This window comes from Gasterosteus aculeatus, chromosome 1 (genome assembly GCF_964276395.1).
Source record: "Gasterosteus aculeatus chromosome 1, fGasAcu3.hap1.1, whole genome shotgun sequence".
Lineage (NCBI taxonomy): Eukaryota > Metazoa > Chordata > Actinopteri > Perciformes > Gasterosteidae > Gasterosteus > Gasterosteus aculeatus.
In genome coordinates, this window is record NC_135688.1 from 5,225,477 (window position 1) to 5,248,842 (window position 23,366).

The 23,366-nt window shown below is 45.9% G+C and overlaps 2 protein-coding genes across 3 annotated transcripts; one reads left to right on the plus strand and one right to left on the minus strand.

Moving 5' to 3' along the window:
• Positions 1-6,970: 6,970 nt before the first annotated feature.
• bace2 (beta-secretase 2) lies at positions 6,971-18,217 on the plus strand. Its single transcript, XM_040187203.2, has 9 exons — positions 6,971-7,621; positions 11,205-11,293; positions 11,924-12,140; positions 13,814-13,945; positions 14,899-15,033; positions 15,280-15,381; positions 15,591-15,740; positions 15,843-16,011; positions 16,859-18,217. The coding sequence occupies exons 1-9, from the start codon at positions 7,328-7,330 to the stop codon at positions 17,095-17,097; spliced, it is 1,527 nt and encodes a 508-aa protein (XP_040043137.2). The 5' UTR covers positions 6,971-7,327; the 3' UTR covers positions 17,098-18,217.
• Positions 18,218-18,294: 77 nt separating this feature from the next.
• LOC120825556 (transmembrane protease serine 2) lies at positions 18,295-23,119 on the minus strand. Of its 2 annotated transcripts, none has more exons than XM_040187214.2 (13): positions 23,015-23,119; positions 22,663-22,801; positions 22,167-22,259; positions 21,947-22,060; positions 21,583-21,712; positions 21,385-21,495; positions 21,248-21,291; positions 20,739-20,907; positions 20,472-20,644; positions 20,189-20,290; positions 19,502-19,644; positions 18,822-18,974; positions 18,295-18,504 (listed from the first exon to the last, which is right to left on the minus strand). In XM_040187214.2, the coding sequence occupies exons 1-13, from the start codon at positions 23,027-23,029 to the stop codon at positions 18,487-18,489; spliced, it is 1,404 nt and encodes a 467-aa protein (XP_040043148.2). In that variant the 5' UTR covers positions 23,030-23,119; the 3' UTR covers positions 18,295-18,486. The 2 variants fall into 2 exon arrangements, with proteins under 2 accessions (XP_040043148.2, XP_077965149.1); XM_078109023.1 differs by having other exon boundaries at positions 18,822-19,109.
• Between the last annotated feature and the right edge of the window lie 247 nt (positions 23,120-23,366).

Genomic DNA, 23,366 nt, shown 5'->3' on the forward strand with positions numbered 1-23,366 from the left:
ATGAAAATCAGCAGATATTACAGGATTACAAAGGAGAGACATTCCCTGAATACTGCATTTTAAGCTATAAGGCTTCAGTACCCCCTGTGCAGAAAGGACCACCGTACATGTACTACTGTTAACCTCCTCCATCTCCCTCTCAATTCACAATACCAACATTCTAGCCTGCTACAGCAGCCCCAGCCAGCTTCCCATTGGTTAGCCCCGAGGCACAGAGGAGCATATCTGTAGCCAACCTTGACGTGCTAAACTAGGACGCTGAAGGGGACAGAAATGGGAGGAGAGAAGGGTGGAGGAAGGGGAGCGAGCGAAGGAGGGGAGAGGGGGTGGGGGGGGGGGGGGCGTAATGAGAGGCTGGAGAGTGGCAGAAATACGGAAGTGAGGAGGGAGAGCTGAGCGAGTGATGGAGGAGAGGGGGATAGAGAAAGAAGCGGCGGAGAGGGGAAGGAGTGAAGGTGGAGTGCAGGCAAAAGGGGGGAGAGAAAAGGGTGGGTTTACGTGATTTGTACTCTGGCTGCATATGCGCCTGGTCTCCATCTCCTCCGTTCTCTGCTTGAAAACTGGAAAAATCAATACACCCACAGTCTAGAGTATCCCCACATGAACTGGATCATTAAAAATATATAATCAAACCCCCCCAGCGTCATTTTTCATCACTATTACCGTCCCCACGTTTCTGAACAGGTGAGGATATCGGTATATTACAACGGGGCTGTAACATTGTAATAACCCAATCGATGGCCTTCTAATTATTCCGGAGGCTCAGTTAATCAGCCGGCTAAAGCATTCATACAGCCTTGGCTCTCCGACCGACACACAAGCTGCTTGTTATCAAACGCACACAGCACAACTGAAGTGAGGCTGTTTGTAATAAGAATATCTGACTTCTCAGCTTCGCAACTCAATCCAACTCAGGGTCGCAGTGTTGCCTAGTAACGATGGCACACTACTGACCTTATCTGTGTGGTCATAAAAATGTATGAAGAAGCCCTCCCACCCTTCCCGCCGCCTCCCGCGCGCCTTCAAACACCTCCCCGCCTTCCTTCAGTCCTTCCTTCCACCACACCACCACCCTCCCGGCACTTATCTCCCCCCCTCTTTTTGAGAGGCATCTATCCGAGAGGCAATGACCCTCCCACCCCTGCCAGGGCAGCTCTGCACCGCCGCGCTGGCGTACACTGTACTCTCAGAGTACATGCACGAAGAACACAACAGACACAGCACTATAGTGGGTGGGTAGTGGGAGGCTGGAAGGATGCAAATTGCATGCTATGAAACTGATAGATAGCTGTAAGAACAGAGGGACACAGTCAAGCGCAAAGGAGACTCAACGCCGCACCGCAAGGTGAGTCGGCGCACCAGCCTTGGTGAGAATATCACTTCAGAGTGGACTCTCTGCTCCGCCTGCTGTGGGAGAAAAGAAACATGGCAGAGTGTGAGGAATGTGCTCTTGTTTGTATGGGAAAACGACAGAAATGCGCCAGGCTCACCTCTGCTATGAGCGCCACAAATCGGCTGCATTCGTGAAAGCAATTTGCGCGTGAGAGATGATATGTATCTGATCTCTATCCACTCACTAGTCCTGAGGGCCACGTTTGGGTTTTGTAATTGGATGTCACCTTGGAGATGCCCATCCTAATGAGGACACACACTCCAGGTGTTGTACCTGATCTAACCTCCGAGAGTCACAGTGTGACACGCACTGTATACACACACACTTCATCTGCTCCCTCTGTCTGGATTTTCGGTCGCAAAGTAAAAGCAAAAATTCGCAAACTGCTTCTATGTAATTTATTCAACTCTGTTTGGTAAATGCATAGCTAATATTTGTCTTATTTCAAAAGGAAGAAACTCAAGGGAGAGATCGAAACGTATGACATTGACTGCAAAGAAACAACCTGCCCATGTTGACAAATAGCGGCTTAATAATGTGGACGACCGAGGCCCAGCGCTAGAGCGGCGGCACCCAACGCATCAGGTGGGCTCCGTGGTACTTGAACAAACACAGATGCCACGTGTTTGTATGCGTACGCGTTGGAGTAACTAGGGAGACCGGTCGGGGGAATGAGTAGTGCCTCGAGGCGAGGAGCAGAAGGGGTGAAAGGGTTCCTGACTCCCAACGCGGCCCGACTAGACACAAGCCTCTATGACTCATCTACATGTCACTAATGTTTTTCCTATGAATGAACAAACAGATACAGATACACTGCGGAGAGGCATTGCTACCACCGCGGGGGAAGGGGGGGAAGGGGGGGAAGGGGGGGGGGGGGAGTAAGTGTGAGACTTGCATGAGCCATCCTTAGTCATACTCCCGCCTAAGCAGTAAGAGTTGCCATACAGTTACTAGTAATTGATCTAAAAAAAAAGAAAAGGAAAATAAATCAAGAGCACCTGTCTTTTATATGGCTGGAAACATGAAGTGTGGTAGCAGGGAGCGAGCAGCGATGCACCCACACACCTGTTGTCTGGAACGGCCCTCTCATCTTATTGAGGCGCTCCTCATTTGGGCTGCTCTCCTGCAGTAGCAGCTGTGAATATGTACTCCTTGTTAAGGAGGTTGACAGTTGTGGCAGAGGGAGAGAGACAGGGAAGGAGCTTGTTAGGAAGAACGGGCTAACTTTATGTCAATCCTTGCAATGCAGAGAACGGAGATACAAAAACAGACAAATAATGAACAGGAGACATTCTTTAATATGAGAGAAAACTGAAAGTCATCTTTCACTTTAGTCAGAATACATTTTTACAGCACTGAACATAATATCCAGTTGAATATTTGAATGCGGTGAGCTAAAAGCTAATTGAGCCGAGCCACTGTGCTTATAAAACAGCATGGAAGAATGGATATCAAAATGAGATTTGCCTGAGAAACATGTGGCCGGCCTGCTGATAGTGACCTGCCCCTCTGTAATCCCTATCGGTAATCACTCTGCGTCCTATAACACGGGGAAATGCCAACAGATTCAACAAATCTCTGGTCAGCACGGTAGACTTACAGTTAGGGCTGTCGGTGGGGCTGCTTACCACAAATCTGTGTGACGCCATAGAACACAGAGAGCTGGGGTCACCAAACAGGCAGTAGGGCTAATTCAAGACTTCATATGGTGATCATAGCTGATGTTCTATTCAACTTCCGAAATGTAATATACATTCTACACGATGTACAATGTAAATACTTGTTTTCTTTTTGGCAGGGAGTTAATAAGAAGAATACATGGGCAGTAAATAAAAGGCTACATACAGTTGGTTGGGTTAGTTTAGCAAAAATAATGTGTCAAGAGTAACAGCTAACATGGTTTTGTCAAGACGTAACAGAACCCCCCCCCCCCCCCCCCCCCCCCCCCCATTTCTACAGTTATTTTTTTTAGGAATCAAATAAATAATATAAAGTAAAAATGAGGCTAGATGGTTTTCTTTGCATAACGGGGTTGTTGGTTAGCTTAGCTAGCACAAAGAATGTAAACTGCTAACTGCTAACCTGCATTTGTAAAACCACAACTTTTTGTACAAATCAAATAAATTAGATATTGCGTGTTAATTATTGAGCTTTTTCGACATAAGATGTTAGCCTTCGACTTTGGTGGTCTAGCAGATAATATATGGCGTCAAATCACTGTCAAAATTCGAGAGCGCAAATCAGGTTGATAAATCCAACATCCGCGAGCAAAAGTCCGTCTCGCGCGAGATTTTTGCTCCCTCGCGAAACGTGAACTTCCTCGCTCGCGAGGTTAGTCTCTGCTCGCGCTCGAAGGTGTTTTCTACGCGCTCGCTGTTTTTCTTGTTGACAGTGAGGGGGCGGAGCCAGTCACCATGGTCTCTACACCTGATTGGTTACAAACCCCGTCTTTGGTTTGGCTGGAGTGACGCATTCACACAACTATAGAAGCCCATTTCCGCACTACAGAAAGGGGATAGAAAGTTGAAATTATGAGATAAAACGTTGTCAAAAAACAAAGCCCCCCCCTTCGGTAATCGTAGTGGACCGTAAATGACAACCAGCTACAACCATCACTCTATAGCATCACTCCAGCAAATCCAAAGTCGGGGTTTGTAACCAATTAGATGTAGTGACTGGCTCCGCCCCCTTATGTCAAAAAGAACAACAGCGAGCGCGTAGAAAACACCGTCGAGCGCGAGCAGAGACTAACCTCGCGAGCGAGGAAGTTCACGTTTCGCGATGGAGCAAAAATCTCGCGCGAGACGGAGATTTGCTCGCGGATGTTTGATTTACATGCGCGCATCAACCTGATTTGCGCCATAATAATGTTTCAATTTATGTGGCTTTAACAGAAAATAAGCAGTACTTATTTAAAGAAATGAAATGTATATTCCTATATTGCGCAAGCAGATACATCTTTAATTTATGTGGCTTCCACGTAAAAATAAGCATTACTTTATATTGGTTTTGTTTATGCATTTGTTGCCTTATTTGTTTTAAAGCATTTTTGGTCATTTTTCCTGTTATCTGTTTTCCTTCTGATTGCAGATTGCATAATGTTCCCTTTCAAACATTTACAGATTCACTCACTTTATGTCTTAATAATGCATTTTAAGTAATTCTGAGATAACCAGTTGATTGACAGAAAATTAATTGCACACCATTTCAATAATCTATTATTCATAAGTAATTTATCAGAGGAAAATGAAACAGGTACTCAAATGTTTTCTGTCATTTTCTGTCTACGCTAAAAAAGTTTCATATAATCATTGGATCAAAATATCCGACTTGTGTTCAACTTTTACGGTTAGGTAGTTTAGGGTTGGCATATTGTGTCAATGAGCTGACATGATTCTAATTCTTATTTGTTATTAAAACAAATTAAAACAGAAATTTAATTTTGAAAAACGCAAGTAGTAGCTTCAACTGCTGGTGTTACACAAGCCAGTATTAGTAATCAGTACTTCTAACAAAACGTGACCACAAAAACAACAGTCAGATCCATCTGGCGTTGTATCTGTGATTACAGGTGGAGATGTCGGTGCACATGAGATCCTTCCGAGTGCTCTCGTTCTCTCCCTCATCAGCTGTAATGATCAGCGCTGTGAGGATTAAGTACCGATGTCCCAGTAAAGGCGCTTTGCGCTTCCAAATGAAGGAACACTGGTTCTGCTAAGCTGCCTAATTTGCTCACAAGCAGAAGATGCTACAACACTCTTAGATTGGATTAAAAGCCCAGGGATGGTGTGGAGTGCCTTATTGTGGCCAGCAGAGGAACTGCAGGACCTGCATGGACACGTTACAAATGTCAAATCAACACATGGGACACAGGCACTTTAAAAATAATAACAATAAAAACCTGCTCGCCCGAGGACGTATAACACACATGATCTGCCACCGGATGCACTGGGTTTCCTGGATAGTAACAAACAAGTAAGCACCGCATTCCTGCTTCACACTGTTTTTATACTCTCAGGCTAAGGAAATATCTCACAGGGAGGAAGAAACAAGAACGGTGCTTAAATGGGTCATTCACAAGACCAAGTGCATGACAACCAGAACACTGAAAAGATTATGTTTTGCGGTCACATTCTTTCCCCATATTACTGAGGTTATTGTAACTATCGGGATTCTATAACTTCAATGAAGGAGTGAAACAGAGATGGGGATGAGGGCAACATGTGACAGCGTATGGCTGTGGGCTCATGAGGAATTCTGAGTGAGACAGTGGTTGTCTGTGTGTGAAACAGGCAGCGTGGAGAAGGCCTGTGACATTGATCTTGCCTTTCCACTGGGATCTTTTCTCTGCACTGTTGATGCAGCAAATGAGACAAAAAAAATAGAAAAATTAGTTCATTCATTTAGAAAATCAAATGCAGGAAATACCCCAAAATCTAAACAACAGCGGGTATTACGGACAAGCAGTTGTTGTTTGGGTATGCAGTAAACTAAAGAAGCAGTGGAGAAAATTCACGTGATTTCCGTTGGCATTATTTTTGGCTACTTAATTGTTTGTGAACTAAGTGACTAATTAAAGTAACAATTTTATTGGTCGGGTCTGGACAGTAAATTGTGGGCTTTAAGACCCTGCTGCATCTGTTTTTTCTTAATAATTGAACTGTGCATGTTAGCTCACGTCAGTTTGTGAAGTTAACTGAGCTTTTTGAGACTTTAAAAGGAACAGGAACAGCAATGTGACTGAATGGGCTTCAGCAGACTTAACTGTAAATATCATCGTAATGGGTTTATCTGAAATCTCATTTGACTTTAATTTGCATGGCTTCGCATTGTCTTGAAAGTTCCAAAACACAAAAAGCGTAACAGAAGAAGAAGAAGAAAAGAGCACCTATTCATCAAAAATATGCACAAGTTGATATATGAATTGTAGTATTGCATTAACACCTGTATTGTACAACACAGTTAGAGATGAAATACCGGGCTGTTTTTAAATATTCACAGCATTTAAACTGAATTTGAAAGATGTATTAACTGAGGTTCATTGTTACATTACGCCTCTGGTGTAGAATGAGCATGAAGACGTTTCCTTTTCTGTAACTGAACACATTTAAAATAGCCTTAACCATAACAAGACAACCAAGGGCTGTGTGCAAAGGATGGAGAATCTGACTGTCGATGTAAATGAGGACACATTAAGCGAAACTATATGTCTAATTCCGGTGACACTGTTATAAGAGGAGACACGCTGCTCAAGTGATAAAAACAACCTGTTCGGCGAGTTCACGTCAATTCAAGGGGTAGAGAAATGTAGTTTCGACCCGCTGGGGGGATAAAATCTGTCACCTCGCAGCCAGGAAGTGTTGAAAACAGCAGCACCAAGCCGGTAGAAAAAAGACGGACTGTTCAAACCAGTTTGAATTCAAAATAAAAGCACAAAACGGATAGCTGGCTACGTGACACAATACAAAAATGAAGCATCTTAGATTGAATGCAAAATGTTGAGGTAACATACAAGGGACGCATTTATTGTTTATTTGTCATATTTTTGGGGTAGCCATAAAAACCGCCGGGCTACTTTAGTTTGAAAGTTTACACAGCCGGAAGTCACGTCTTCTGTTGCTGCTGGCTTGATACAGTTCGCAAACTTTCGCCGATATGATCCCGAAACATCTCGGAGTCGGAGCTCGACCTGCACAGTAAAAGTTATTATATCCCCCCGTCTTACCGTGCGAGCATGTGTGCGCGTTTGACTCCTTCCTGACGGCGGCGAGGAGGAGCGTGTCCGGCATGTCCGTTACCGCCGCGGAGGCGTTTCCATGGTGGCCGAACTGAAAACTTTCAGGGAGCAAACTTCGAGCCAGTGACTCTTACGCGTCTTTTCAACGGTCAAGACCGCCGCTTAAAGTCAACCGACGTCAGACGCGAGCCACCGCCATGGCCCGCGCCGCCGCCGCCGCCGTCTCCACGCGTGCTTTCGTTTTCAGCGTGTTCCTCGGCGTGTCGCAGTGCTACTTTACCGTGCCGCTGAAGATATCCACCGGGAGCTACAACGTCTCCTCGGACGTCGGCGTGACCCGGCGGGTGGTGCTAACGGCTGATGGAGACGGCCTCTCCCTGGCCTCGGACCCGAGCGGCGCCGTCAACTTTCTGGACATGGTGAATAACTTGCAAGGGGACTATGGAAGAGGCTACTACATAGAAATGTCCATCGGTACACCTGGTCAGAAGGTAACGACTTCACAAACTCTTTTATTTGTTAATTTGATGGTTTTTTTTATTGACACGTTTTTTTTTTTGCACAGGCGGTTTTTATTTTCGCTTTGATTAGAAAAAAAAACTAAATGTACCCCTTTTGTATTTGATCCACCTACCAACTCTCATTGTGATTACTCATGGTCATGTGTTCTACTCACTAAACCGTGTGTGCCTTTTTGAGTGTGTGTGTGTTTGCACAATGTGATCCAACTACTCGTGCAGTATTTAATATTTCCATAACCATGATGATAGTTTCATAGGAGAAAAGAGAATGACTTTGGCGTAGGGGAGATGAGGGCATATTTGTGCTTTTAACATAAACCCGGCTGTGTGTGGGGGGGCTTTAGCTTCCTTTGGGTCTGAAGGTGGACTAAAGCCCCTCTCACATGCACTCACATGATGCTGCCTGGGAGGACCACTCTCTCCCTCACCGAGCAGCTGATGGGGATTATGAGGCTCCCCGGGAGCACAGAGCACCACCAGCCCTGCAGGTACATTTGCTGCTTCGTTTCTTTTGGTTGCACGGAAGTAGGCCTGTGTGTGTGTGTGCGCAACGTGTCGTTTTTAATACTGCTTGTTATGCAAAGTGCCTAACGCGATCATGTTAATGATTAAGTGAAACTAAATTGCCCAACTCTCCAGTCACTGTTTAAAAATACATGAGCCATCGGGGTGTTGTAGGTTTAAGGCCGGGGCTCTGCCGCTGCGTCTGTAAGACGATGGGTTTGAAATGGAGCTTAATCCGAAGGTGAATTATCTCATTAGGGACTTGACCTGTTGTTCCTGGGCATATCAAGTTAAACAGATCAGAGATTGTGACACTCCTGGGTGTGCACAGCTCAGATCCTCTGGCTCACAGGGGCTTATCGGGGCTACCTGCCATGTCGCCGCCCCGTGTCCACCTGTGAGAGGGTAGTGCACTACCACAAACCGGTTTCCACAAACCATGTACTTTTTGTTTAGGGTTAGCGCTGTTATTGCTGTGCAACATCCTCGACCTGCACAGAGAACAACTAGTACACTAAGCTATGCGTTCCCTTCCACCAGGCACGGGCGTGTTTCCTCATCAGTAATCAATCATTCGGTACAACCCCATGACTGAAATGGATTACAACTGATTTTAAAACATTATCATCAGACTACTTCATTGTCACAATTCTACTCTACTACTACACCAACACTGGCTCAGTACCTTTTCAATTCATTTTATTTCATACAAATTTGCCTCAGAGGGCTTTACAGTCTGTGGATTCTAGCGAGCTAGCCAACACGATGACCTGAAACCGCGTCAGTTCCGCCCGCCTGTTTCCTGCGGCGACATCACAGAATTAAATCTGTGACCGAGGTGTCATGTGACTGGCTCTCCGCACAGCCCCGAGGAAGTAAAATCGGTTCCACCTCGTGGTTTATTTTCCTGCTCTGATACTGCAGATTCTACTCGTGCGCCTTGTGTTTTTATTAATGGCGAACCCATCATATCAATTTGTCGAGCCAGCGTTGGTCGAGGTGGCGACGCGGTTCGCCCGAAACGTCCTGTAACTCGACACGGTTGAGTCGTACCATCGATATGATTCCAACTCGATAATGATGTGATTACAGGGCTGCGGCGTTAAATGGGGCTCTTATTGAAATGAGCCAGTGATGTGCCACATCTGTTGGCGTGCGGCGCAGCCAGGCCGAGGTGTCGGCCGCAGAGCCTCACATCTGCTAATTGGTACAAACAGGTAGCAGATGCACATCGCCGCCGTGGAGTCACTGCCAATTAGACAGCGAGCGCTCAGCTTCAGCCCGCCGCTGCCACCGCCGCGGCAGGGGTGGAGGTTCGCCCGGGGCTGAGCAGCTGAGCCGGGGGAGGATCGTGTGAGCAGGAAAGATACACACTGTGGGAACAAGGAAACACCCTCCCTCACCCCACAAAGATTGCCGTATTCTCCAATCTGGCCGGTTTGGCTGGTTCCGGCCTTGTGCGGCCGAGCTGATGCCATCTGCACGCGGGCAGCGGGTGTTTTTAGAAGGTGCAGCCACAGTGATGGGACCTTCTCCAATGAGGAGGAACTGATAAGCCTGACTCCCAGCGGACGGGCCAACCGGGGCTTCCTGTGCCCGACTGAACAGGTTGATAACGTCTGTTTCATAATGACTTGCATGGAGTAGAGTGGACCTTTACGGCAGCCCACTGCTCCCACTGTGTGGAACGGGTTAATGCAGACAACAATTTCCTGTATGTGCAACGTAATACTTGGCAATAAAAATGGCCCCTTGTTCTTCTTCACAAATAAGGAGGATTGTGGGATGTTAAAATGTTGTTTGTAATACTTTTAGTGTCTGAGGAAACATGCGTGATAATGATGACCATGCTCCAGTTAGACACGGTCTAGGTGTGATTAGGCTTGAGGAAGTGGATTTCTTCACGCAATTGTTTGAAATCCTTTCTCCTCGGCTGTCAAACATTTACTTAAAAAAACAAAAACACTTCCTTCTGCTCTGGTCTTTCCAAAACAAAGGCAGGCAACCTGAGGCGCCTGTGCCGACTCTTCCGCGTGCCAACTCTTTCCCAGCATGCTAAATTCTTGTGTAATCCATATTTTTCATTGACTGTGTCTTGTGACATCACTGAGAAGCTACTGTATAGACCTCTTTGTGTTTGGGCATCGGCCTCATGACCCCGTCATGGTGAGATGTGCTTGCTGGTGAGCGTTGATGTGGCCACTACTCCTTGATGGAGGTGACAGAAGTCTGCAAGCTAATTAGGTCCTGCTCGTTGACTTGATGCCTGGAAGAGGAGATTATGTCAGCCGCTGCTAGCTGGACTCCGCCACGGGCCACGAAAACACACACCGGGACGCCCGGATAGGTCGTGCAGTCATGTGAGGAACTGGAGGCAGTGTTTGTCCCATAGATCACACCTTTATGTATATTCAAACACAAACTGCAACAATGACTGTGTGTCTCTGGGATTTGGCAAATTCCGCAGTCTGGTTCTATTGAATATTAGTATTAATTAACGTTAATATGACATTTTTGTAAATGGCCAGTACCGTAGTGATGTGTATGTACTATGCAATCAAATACAGCTGTAAACTGCGCTCTTCAAGTATTTGTGAAATTCCAAACTAATCCGCTGCCACAAAACACTGACTGAAACGTTCAACACTCAACAGCATCGGAAAAAAAACACATTGGGTTGCTTTAATTTCCATGATCCAATCAGTCACATATATGACAACAAGTATTGAAGTACCTCTTTTCGAACTCAACCTACCTACCTAATTATTTGATGTATTTCTAACTTTGATTCTCTCTTCACTATTTCCAAATACATTATAATGTTTGGTTTTTATTTTATTATATTTAGCTTTTCTTGCTGTTCTCCCTCAACGTCCTCTGCTAATCTTTTTCCTCTTCTAATTGCTCTTATTTATACATTAACCGAAACTTTAATGCCTCAGCGGCATTCTAAAAGTCCGGGAAAAAAACGTGTGTGTGTGTGTGTGTGAGATTGGCCTGAAACAAATATCTGCAATTGTTAGAAGAAACTCTCCCTTGTGTATTTCAGGTGAACATCCTGGTGGATACAGGAAGCAGTAACTTTGCCGTGGCTGCAGCTCCACACCCGTTTATTACTCACTACTTCGACGCTGCGCTGTGAGTGGTTGGGACTCCTTGTGTGACCTGCAAAATGTTGTCAATATTCATAGTGGGAATAATAAGAACAGACGCAGAAATATAGGGATTATCCCCTCGGCGGTATTGTAATTAGAGCCAACTGTTTGGCCGCGCAAACGTGAAGTTATGAACTGCATTTTGTTTAATGTTACCGTCTGAATGAAATCCATTCGCTCCAGAAATATAATCAATACTATTTAGAAGCGTGCAGTGCTTAGACTCAGACAGTGCACTAGTGTTGGCTGTAGTGTGTGATGGAATAATGCACTGTGCATCCATAGGATGATTTTAGTCCTATTTATGAGATGTTGGTCAATTATGTGTACACTGCATATTAAGGGCCATACTTTTGCTAAAACATGCAAGATAACTTATTTTAAAATATACATTTTTGTATGGGTATTCCCCAATTCCCAAGTCCCACACACACACTCTTGGAAACATCATACCAATATTAATGAATGACATGATCTCTGCAATGTAACGTCTCTCTGACTGGCATCTTTTCATTATTGCCGATGTAAATTGGCGCCCAACTTGAGCTTTTGATCTGCCACAGGCCTTTCTAACTATTCGCCCTTCCTCTCCTCCTTCTCCCCCCGTGTTTAGCTCCGGTACCTACCAGTCTTCTGGCCGGACCGTGGCTGTCAGGTACACTCAGGGCAACTGGGAAGGGGAACTGGGCACTGACCGTGTCTCCATTCCCAATGGCCCCAATGGGTCTGCCACCATCAACATCGCTGCCATCCTGTCCTCTGAGGGCTTCTTCCTTCCAGGGGTCAACTGGCAGGGCATCCTGGGACTGGCCTACCCCATGCTGGCAAGGGTGAGAGAGAGAGAAGCTCTTCAGTTTTCAACCATACTTGTTGAGATGATAGTTTTAAGTCGGCCATGTTTTTTTAAACATGCATATGATCTTTCCTGAGAGAAATGGTAGTTGTATGAGGCCACCCTCTTGACTTCCTCCCCCTGCATGACAAGCAGGACAGGGGTTTTCCTGTTCCTCTTCCACCACAAGCTCCTTGGTTTTGCTGGTTGAGCTTCAGGTGGTTGCTGTTGCACCATGTGATGATGCTCTCTATTGGTCCTCTGTACTCCTCCATAACAATAGTCTCTAAGTGAAGATAGCACTTCTCAGAGGAAGTTAGTCACTGGTATCATGCATGTCAGTATTGTGAATACTTTTGCCCCAAAATACCCTTGCATTAGTTTATTTGTATGGACATAAATCCATACTGCTGCAGCCTGACTGGTTGCATCACTGTGAGTTTTTTTTTTTCAGGTCAGCGTTATGTGCTGCAATGTTGAGGTATTCTTTGCCATTCTTTGCTGCAAAAGAACTGAAAGTGATTCATATTAACCGAAAATATATGGTGTTTCTTTTATATAAACGTCATGGAATGATAGCAAAAAATAAATCTGTTTTTGTCAAGTTAATCAAGCCGTACTAGGGGACTTCCTGCTGTCGTGCATGTCACAGCATTAAATCATTTTCAGATCTCATCCGGGTGTAGTCATGCACATTTCACATGACAGCAGAAACATTTCACGCTTGTGATTTATTTTCAGCAGCAAGGGGGGGGGGGGGTGGTGCTTTTGCTTGATTAAAACAAAAAGAACCTCCAAGGCATTACCCCAGATCAATGAATTAACCATGTCATAGGTTAATGAACAGACTTGCAACATTCATTTCATTAGATAAAAAGTGATAATCTGAAGGGGAAAAAAATGTTTTTGTTTTGTTTTGTTTTTAAAGAAGAGGCACGTCCTCAGATTGCTTGGCTTTTTTCCCGTCAATTGAATGAATTTACAGGACACCGTATAACCCTGAGGTGTAGAGCCTGAGACTGGGTCTCCCCTCAAACAAAGTGCTAAAACCGTTATTCTCTCAAATCACACATTGTGGCTGCGTGTAATCCTCATTTCATAACCTGCATGATATTTTTTCACTTTCATTCACTGTGCCGACTGCGGCAACTATTGGGATGAAAGCGATTAAGGGACCGATACGTGAACACTGACTACTTTGTGCTGCTGAGTCCACTTGCCTGAGGCCTGTTTTGTCATGCGTGACATCGAAACGCAGCGCTGAGATGAAAACCCATCTGACAGGAGAGAAAGCGTCCTTTAGTCAAGGGGCACAACTCCTGGACTAAAGTTGTGTAAGACTACCTAATGAGGACAAGAAAATTGTCTCCGATCTCACCGGAGAGGAAGCGAGTCGTGTCCCTGTCTTTTTATATATGATAGAAACTTTTTGATTATTGTAAACTAGTGGCTCAGTGTTTTTTTATTGTTTCCTAAATACTTTGTTTCCCCCATATAATCACGTTCGGATGTCTAGATAATTGTTTTAAGATCAGTTGCGTATTTCTTTAATTCACACAAGTTTTTTGTTTTTCTCCCCCAGACTTAATTAACTTATGTGTATTCAACATACTCTAAGTCAGCCTGGATGATTGTACGCTAACGATGACTCATCTCCTGTCTCTCGATCAGCCGGACTCGTCCGTGGTGCCCTTCTTCAACTCTTTGGTGCAACAGCTGGGAATTCCTGACATCTTCTCCCTCCAGATGTGCGGTGCTGGAATTTCCGCCAGCAGCACGGCGGACCCCCCTGGAGGCAGCCTCGTGAGTAGTCAGGAGGGGCCGAGTGTGATCAGAAGCACTTGCTCAAAAAGGTTTGCTTGGAAGAGACATTTGACCTAAGCAGTCTTCGGTTTAGCGACATGCCTCTAAATGTTTCAATGCAGTTGGTGTCTGTGTCCATTATGTGCTTCACTCACAGAGGACCAGGATGTGGCTGAGCACTCAACTTTCACTGGTGGATCAGATGTAGCAGCCAAGTGCAGTTTGGGAAGCGAATAGCTGGTATCCTCCTTGTCAATCAGCATGGTTACATGGATTCGAATAACTGGCTTAGTCGGACTGAAATCGAATTATTATGTGCGGTCCGACTACGATCCGACTAACACCCCTGGATAACTCGAGCCGATCCAGTTGATAGTTCGACTATTGTGGCATGTAGCGGTGAATCGGATAAGGAACTGGACTTTGGAGATCCCGACGGCGTCTTCTCTCCGTTATCAAATCAGCCAATAGCGCCATTCGCTGTGCTCCTATTAACATCATGCAAAAAGACCTTGCTCTCCGTTCGCCAATTTTCTCGTAATGTTGATGTTGTTATTGTTGTTGGTTGTTGTTGGTAGTGGTGAAGCGGTCAAGCGGAAATGGCTGTATCACAACTAGTTGTAATGAAAACAGCGCCACCTATCGTATCGGATATGACATGCTTTCGGCCAATGATTCGATTTATTCACTGCCACGTATATTGGGATAATAGCACCTCCCCCCGAAAGAGAGCATAGTCCGACTAAGCAAAGATTAGAATTATACCATCATGTAAACACACTGAATGTGGGTTCTCCGCTGGAGGCCCGGCTGCTTAGAGTGGAGCCAATTGAGCTAAAATAGCGTCCTGCTGAGAGCTGGTCTGTCGCTGTTATGCAAACGCCCCGTGTGCCTCTCTCACCGTTGGTGTTTTGACCTAGAAGTGACTGAAGTACCTTTTTTTCCTTCCTTAGATCATGGGAGGGATTGAACCAACTCTGTATCAGGGATCCGTATGGTACACACCTATCGTAGAAGAGTGGTACTTCCAGGTGGAGGTTTTGAAGCTGGAGGTTGGGGACCAGAATCTGGACCTGGACTGCAGAGAGGTACGCGTCAAGCTAAGCTGCATCTTGTGTCTGAAGCAGAAAGGCAATAAGTTGGAAACCGATGACATGCTCGCTTTTTTAAATAAACTGTTCTGAGTTGATTGTATCACGGTTACAACAAGGAAGTGAGCCTTGACTTTGAGTTGCAGCGGAATGAACTCAAGAGCTTCCTTGTTTTCCATTCTCTAGTTTTGCTGTTGAATTTAGAATAACACCACTGCACTTCACTCTCTCATTTTCCTTCAGTACAACATGGACAAAGCGATTGTTGACAGCGGGACGACGTTGCTGCGTCTTCCCGTAAACGTCTTCAACGCGGTGGTGGAAGCCATCACGCGCAGCTCTCTGGTAAGCTGCCCCCCCCCCTCCTGCAGACAGGGATGAAACATGTTGTCAGGGAAGGGAGTTTGAACCTGAAGCAACACTCTAAATGAATGTACCCACATCCTTGCAGATTAAGCCCAAGTGAGGAAAAGAAAACCTCTTTCGATACTGCGTCTGACCCTGTGTGTTTTTGTCGCCCTTTGTCTATTTCTCTTTGATTCTACTCGGGTCAGATCCAGGACTTTTCGTCGGGGTTCTGGGATGGCAGCAAGCTCGCGTGTTGGATGAAGGGAGAGACCCCCTGGAGGTTTTTCCCCAAGCTGTCCATCTACCTCAGGGCCACGAACACCAGCCAGTCCTTCCGCATCACCATCCTGCCGAAGGTACCCGATAAACACAAGTAGCCGCCTCCGCTGCATCCACACTGAGAGACTCTCTCACTCATCGGTCCTCTTCGACCTCTTAATCTGTCCGCCGCGTCACAGCTGTACATTCAGCCGATCACAGACGTCGACGGAACGCTGGACTGCTTCCGCTTTGGACTGTCTTCGTCAGCGAACGGCCTGGTCATCGGCGCCACTGTAATGGAAGGCTTCTACGTGGTGTTCGACCGCGCCCAGCGGAGACTCGGCTTCGCCCTCAGCAGCTGTGCAGGTGAGGGCGATTTTCACTAAAACATTTTTTTTAAAAAGGGTGTTTAACGTATCCCATTGTGTATTGGAACATTCTAGGTAAAATCAGAGCAACTACTCGTATCTCAACTCATATCTACGTGCTCATAGAATAGAATCATTGTCCAGAGGTCTGCCTCTATTGACTGAGAACTGATGGAAAAGCAGATAATAAAGTACAAAATAATATTCTATATGATATTAAACATCACTTCTAGTGTTCACTGACCAAAACCCAAAGGATATTGTGGTCATCAGGAGCGGATCCTTTTATAGTTTAATAGTGGGACGTCCCTGTCCCCACCAACAGTGGGCAGGGCCTCCAACTCGCATCTTGTAGTACAAAGATCACCTTTGTTCCGTTTTAAGCTAACAGACTTAGCGGATGTAGAAAATGCGAGCTTGTGACAGCAGGGTTGGCAACTCTAATCTCTGGCTGGTTAAAGCTAAACGGAACTTTTCTTATCGTCATCCATCAATGACTTGGCCATGTATAAAAGAATTAATCTCAAAATGCTTCAATGATGCTGTTTTAATCTATAGGTTTTTAGATATGACTTTTATTTAGCAGTAGTAGTAGTACATGTTAATGAATTTTTATATACTGTATATTAACATGTTTGAGATGCGTTGATTTCAAGTTGCCTGAGCAGAATATACAAAATGTAGGTGTTTTTTTTTTTTTTTTTTAGAAGGCTCAAAAATTCGTTTTTCGAGCTGGTTATCAGTTCTATGATATAATCGGTAGATAATAGATTTTCCAGTCCATTTATATTCAGCTTTTTGCTTGCGTGTCAGCAGTGAGACGTGCGTGTCCTGTATCCCTGCAGTGAGCGGTGGCGAGGCCCTTTCAGAGGTCGCGGGGCCCTTCTCGGCAGCAGACGTGGCGGCCAACTGCTCTTGGGCCCCGCCGAAGGAGCCCTTCATGTGGGTGATCTCCTACGCCCTGATGGCGGTCTGCGCCGTGGTCCTCATCATGCTGCTGCTCCTGCTGGTCCTGCCCTGCCGCAGGAACCGCTCCGGGGAGATCACCGACGAGTCCTCCCTGGTCCGCCACCGCATCAAGTGACTGAGGGGAAGAGGAGGGGCGGCGGCGGCAAGCGGCGAGCGGAGTCCACCCGCGGCGGCGCAGAAAGGGGCGGGGCCCGGCCTGCACCAAACGACGGCCCGCGCCTCCGAGTGTCTGAGCGACTCCAGTGTGCACTCAAAGGCTTGGTCCACGGACATCGACACAGAGCGATCAAACATCTCTTGACAGGAAAACCGAACTGTGTTTACGGTCGCCAACAGCAACGGCACACAACCCTCCACGGTTTATCTAAAGGGTTGCGTGCTGTTGGCACTGATGTATGAGGGTAGCATAAGAGCTAATGGTGGACTCTTCCTTCCAGACCATCGCGGGTCAGCAGGTGGGGAGGACATAAACCTCAACAACATCAGGACAGTCTGGTTTTATTTTTTCCAAACTGTAATCAGCAAGTGACTGTTTCTGCCTTCTTTATATTTTTACGTTTACCTCCAGACCTCGATGGAGGGAACCTGATGCCTGTGTAGGTCGATAGGGAAAGCTGCTTTAACAATCGCTGTTAAAAGGAGAATCTTGCCAGAGGTTCAGCGTGTTTACGGTGCCTGTAGTGCCCCTGAAGTCTCAGCTCTCTGCTAACACTAAATAATACACACTATCAGCACTTTGAGGCTCACTGCTGAATTGCACTTTGTGTCTTATGTCAATCAAAGGTGTATCATAAATCCCAAGATCAATATTTCTCAATCTTTTATGCAATTTGTTGTATTAATCTAATCTTACTAATTGTATATGTCTAAGTTTGAATTTAATTATCTTTGATGTGATTTGTATTATTCCAAATGTTTGCATTTTAGACACCAGATCTTCAAGGGTACATATTTATAATGCGTACTTCACACATGCACCAACTATTTTGAAACTGACCCGTTAGATGCACACGCTCATTAGTGTTGGTCTTCTTGTGGGCCACTTAACGTTGCCAAGCCTTCTGTTACTGTCTCATCGTACAGAGCGTCGCTGTTTTAAGCTGCACAAATGTGTCACTCTGCCAAAAAGTTAAAGTTAATTAAAGATACACTTGAAACTTTGGATGTCACTTATTTAAAAGTGCATTTCCTTCTGTGCCACAACCGTGTTGTAAATAAAATAACTTGGTACCAAATCAAAGATGTTAATCATTTGAAATGAATAAAGGTGTTTTTGTGAAAGGTTACTCTAAAACAAATTAAACTAAATTAAACTGTAAACCATATTTACAAAGGCTTTAATGACAAATACATGGAAAAACACAAACCGTTATGAGATAATTCTTAAAGATTATTGATTCTTCTGTGAATTTGAGCCATCGAAAAAAGAACCCGTAATATTATGTAGAAAACACAGAGAATCTGAAACAACATGTCAGATGCTTCATCTTCGGTCCTTTCCTCCTCAGTCATCTCGATGCTTCTGTAAAAGAAAAACAGGTTTTGTTGTTTAATGACTCAACGGCCGTAATTGAGTTTAATTGCTCGGCCCGCTACAAAAATCTCAGCTTATGTTAAAGCTCCGCTGTGTAAGTTTCATCACTTTACTCCCAGCAGGAGTCCGCCGGTATTACTTGCGGCACCAGACAGATAAAGCGTCTTATTGCATCTGGTCTTCCAAGCAGATTACACCGAATGCTCCAAACGGCACATGGAAATCCCTCCGCGTTAATTACAACCCGATTCTGTTTAACTGCCTCCGCAAGTCCAAATCTTTTTTTTTTTTCTTTTGTTTTTTACCCTCATCTGATGGTGGATCCAGTCCAGGAAGTAGGTGACGTTGCCGTAAACTCCTGGTTTATTGTGCTCCGTGCAGCGCCCCCCCCGGACACGGTCTCCTACGAGCCACCAGGCTCCGTCCTGCAGGGACACCAGAGGGCCGCCGCTGTCCGCCTGATAGACGCACGCTTGTATGAACCACATGCGTGTAACGGTCGACACAAATTGAAGGTCTTTCGAGGATGTGTGAGGGCCCCGAATAAATCGTGACGTCATGGTCAGCTGCCACCTCGGGGATCCGACTTTACGCTGTATGAGTGGTTTGTCGTAAGTCACACAGTGGAACTGTTTATCTAAAGCTTTTTATCGTGTACAGAACATAATGCGGCTCTTGTTGGACGAGGCCTCGGAGCGAGTTGCATGGGAGCATGAAAAGGCTTTTTTAAAGTGCAGGAACTGCTCAATTTGCACCAGAAAACGTCTCATAAAGCGCGTCTGTTGCTGCTTGCGTGAACTCGCGCATTGTTCGATAGGATCGTATCTAGACATGTTGAGCCCGAGGGGCAGTCACACTGCAGCCGTCTGCTGCAAAATAAAAATAATTCTGACATGTTCTAATATCGCCGTCTCTTCATTATTAAAAACAAACGCTTTGGTTAACGTTGCCCTCGGCATTTCATTCAATGAGCGGTTTGTCTTACACGGCACATGTTGGCCACCGCCTGCGTCTCTCTGGCGCACAACATGTCCCGTGATATCCCGCCCTGGTCCGCCAGCGAGCTGTTGCAGTCCGCGGTGCTTATGAGGGAGACGCGAGCCTCCGTCAGGTGGAGGGAGCCAGAGTCTGGACGAAATAACAAGACGGCAAAAAAAAAAAAAAAAAAAGGCAGTTCATACACATTTTATGTGGTAAGGTATTAAGTGGAAAGTAACAACGTACTAATTTGCACAATTTGATATTAAGAAAAAATATTTCATTTTTTTTATTTATCTAATATTTAACCTAATTTCTGAAAGGAGTGTGTAAAGTCACTAAAATGTAACAATAGGTACAATCCAATAATAAACATTGAGAAATATTCCATCAGGCACAATGAGCTTGTTTACTTTTGGTCCATAAAAACATGAGAATGCAGTACTTGTTAGGGAGTATTTCTACACAGTACAGTAACTTATAATAAATCAGAGTAGTTACTTTTAATCACCTTTGAGTCGGTATGACAACGTTCTGTACTCTGTTGCCATCCAGTGGTAGACAATATAACAGGCAACACTGTTGCTTTAATCTCTAAACACTTCTAGAGTCAATATCTGATTTTGGTAAACTTCTAATATCTTTCAAAAGTCTTGTCGCAACACAAAACCAGGCGCAACAGTAACTGTCTCACCTCCATACAGCGTGCGGTTGAATTGCGTGATCCAGCCTCTCTGAGGAGCACTGATGCTGACGCCGACATTTGGGAGGCACACAGGTCTGATATTACTGGATGCTGCCAGATGAGAGAATAGTCAGTCTGTTGTCAGTCACCAACCGGCTTCAGAGGATTCCCCTTCTGATAAAAATAACAGAAACCCTTCACAGTATGACTGCATCCTCAAAATTGACCGGTTCTAAAACTGAGCACAATAATTGCTTTGCATCGTTGTGTATGTGAATGTGCCTTTAAACACCTGTGAAGTCCAGATGTTCAGAGAGCTTCATCAGGGCGATGTCATTCCTGCGAGTGACCCAGTCGAAGCCTTCGTGGGCTATGACCCTGCTCACGCGGTACGCAGGGTTGAACAGCGTGTCCAGTGGCTCCACCATCCCGGCGTACAGTGCCCAGTCGGCAGGGTTCGAGTCCCTGCAGGGGGGAGACACAGCAGGGGGCCGGGGGGGGGAATAAGACGGAACAGGCCACAAATGCTCATTGAAGAAGTGCGATGAAAAGGCCTCACCTGGCCACACAGTGCGCCGCGGTCACTACCCAGTGGGGGGCGATGACGGCTCCTCCACAGCGGTGGGAGCCAGAAGCCTGCAGGCTGACCTGCCACGGCCAGGCAGCCCCCGGCGGGGGTGACTGGCCCCCCCCGGGGGCCCTGCTGGAGTTCACCCTGCGCCCACAATCTAGAGGCAACAAAGGTCTGTCAGGGAGGACGCGGTTACAAAGGGAGCCTCCATTGTTTGTAATCGGTGCAGATAAAAGCAGCGGAAAGAAAAACTGTGAAGGAGAGCAAACATGCAGAAGAGTGAAGTGAGAGCGTATGAATCATATCATTCTAGTCGTGTCATGTGTGCAGGTGTACAGTGGTGCGGCCTCTTTGAACTCATTGCACAACAATCTTTTATTGATAATTGAAACAAATAAACCGTATCTTGAATAAAAGTCATTATTCGAACACTTCAAACAGCTGAAGAGCCCAACAAATCATTAATCCCCTCCATATGCTTCATGCTAATAACACACCGGTACAACGCAACGTCACTGCACTGTTGTTGGGACAGGTATTGCTGCGGAAGGCAAAAGAAAAAAAGGTGTGTTTAGGTCCATATTAATCGAGCCTTAACACATTTCCACACGTTCACCTCCACCAGTACACCAACCTGAGCACCAGCTGCTGCAGGATGGAGGCCTCGGGGTCAAAGTCAGGCTTAGGCATCAAGTAGCCGTCCCCCGAATCAGCCGTCTGTTGGCCCGATTTAAAATACGTGCCGCTGTCGAATATCACACAGCGTCTTCAGTTCCACACAAACCCTTCACACGTCGGCCCGCAGAGAGGAACCGCCGAAGGAGCATCTCACCTGCTGTAGCCGACCTGCCGGCAGCTGGCCCTCCCCTGTCGCTCGGTCCAGCCATGTGAACAAACCGTCCTCCAGGTTCCACTCTGGGTGGAGTAGATCTGCAGCAGGAAGCCGGAGCCGTGCAGCCTCACTGAGCACAAGCAGTTGGGAAGCAGGTGACCACAATCAGGTAACGTAACGGACCACAGAGCGTTAACAGCACGGCTCTCTTTGCTCCGTGGAGCAGAGTGAACAGCAGTGTGTTGATAGGATGTTAACATGCACAGATCTTTAACTGCAAAGGCAAGAACAACATTAAGGTGTTCCTTTTCATGAGTATAGAGGCGATGAACAGATGTTTGGCCCCTGGAGCTTCTCTTTTTACCGCAGTCGGCTTCATCCCGGCCTGCAGGACAGTCCGTCACCCCGTCACACCACTGGGACCTCCACACACAGCTCCCGTCGGCACACCGCATCCCGTGCACACAGGACGAGGACACTGAGGGCGACAACGGACGAGAATCAGATCCCCTCTCCCCGCCCGGCAACAGGCCGCCAGCCGGCACGTGAGCCCACGTCGGCGGACCCCCGTGGGGATTACTCACGGTAATAAGCGAGAAGGACCCCGGCCACCAGCAGGAGGAGCAGCAGGCAGATCACAGCCACCACGGTGGTCCTCACACACCCCTGTTTTACACCTGATAGGACGACACACACACACACACACACACACACACACACACACTGTGAGTCTCAATCTCAATGTTCAAGCTCAAGTTTAATCTCAATGTTCCAAAGCTGTACCAAGAAATCTGTAAATAAAACACTGCATTAAGCTGACAGTCACAGTTTAATACACAACAGAACGATGCCTTTCCTAATTAATAATAAATGAGCCATGACCCCATTTAGTCTATACCTCGACACACGCAATTTTGACAGTTCAATACAATTTATAGATGTAGTTTTTGGTATTTGGTATTAACAGCAAACATCAAAATAAAAATGCATATAATACGTTGTTTTTATTCCTTGGCAAATCCTGCACAAATCTCCTGCTTTAGAATCTCTCTAAGAATATTGGACCAGAGACCAGCTTACTTTTGCGCGTGGGGCCGATCTCAGGTGGAGGTTTCAAGGCCACGCGATGAACAAACTGAGGCTTCACATCTGAGCGGCTGAGTGGAGAAAGGTTCATCCACTGATCTTCTCGGATGGAACCAGGACCCGAGTCCACGTACTGCCAGTAAAGTGACGAGACGACAGAGTGGAGAGTGGAAAACTAATCATGAATTAAGGAAGAAAAAAAAAAGACTAAAACGCAAATGTGGGTGTGAGATTTTAGAACTTATTAAGTAGAAAATCCTATTCATGTTATTCACTATTTTCATCACAGGTGTTGGCGTAGTATGAAATGGACTAAATATCTACTTCAAATCAAATAAAAACTTACCGGATTTTGGATCATTCTGTTTAACTGAAAAATGTCCTCCTGCAATATTCCAATCAAACATTTATGAAGAAAAAGACGCCCGTGTCCACTGTCAAAGTGTTTTGAAGGTGCAGGATAAGCTCCACCCTTGAGTCCTCACATCACAGTGACGAGTCTGTGTGATCGTCCCAGTGCCCCCCCCCCCCCGCTCCCCACTGGCTCCACTTTAAAACTAAACATCCCAGGTACTACAGTCCACGAACGTATGTGGGCCAACACATTAAGCCTCAATATCTGAGTCAATGATTGAAGGTCAGTTATACCAGTAAATACAAATGTGCTGTCGGTTTAATACAATTAACACAGATCATTG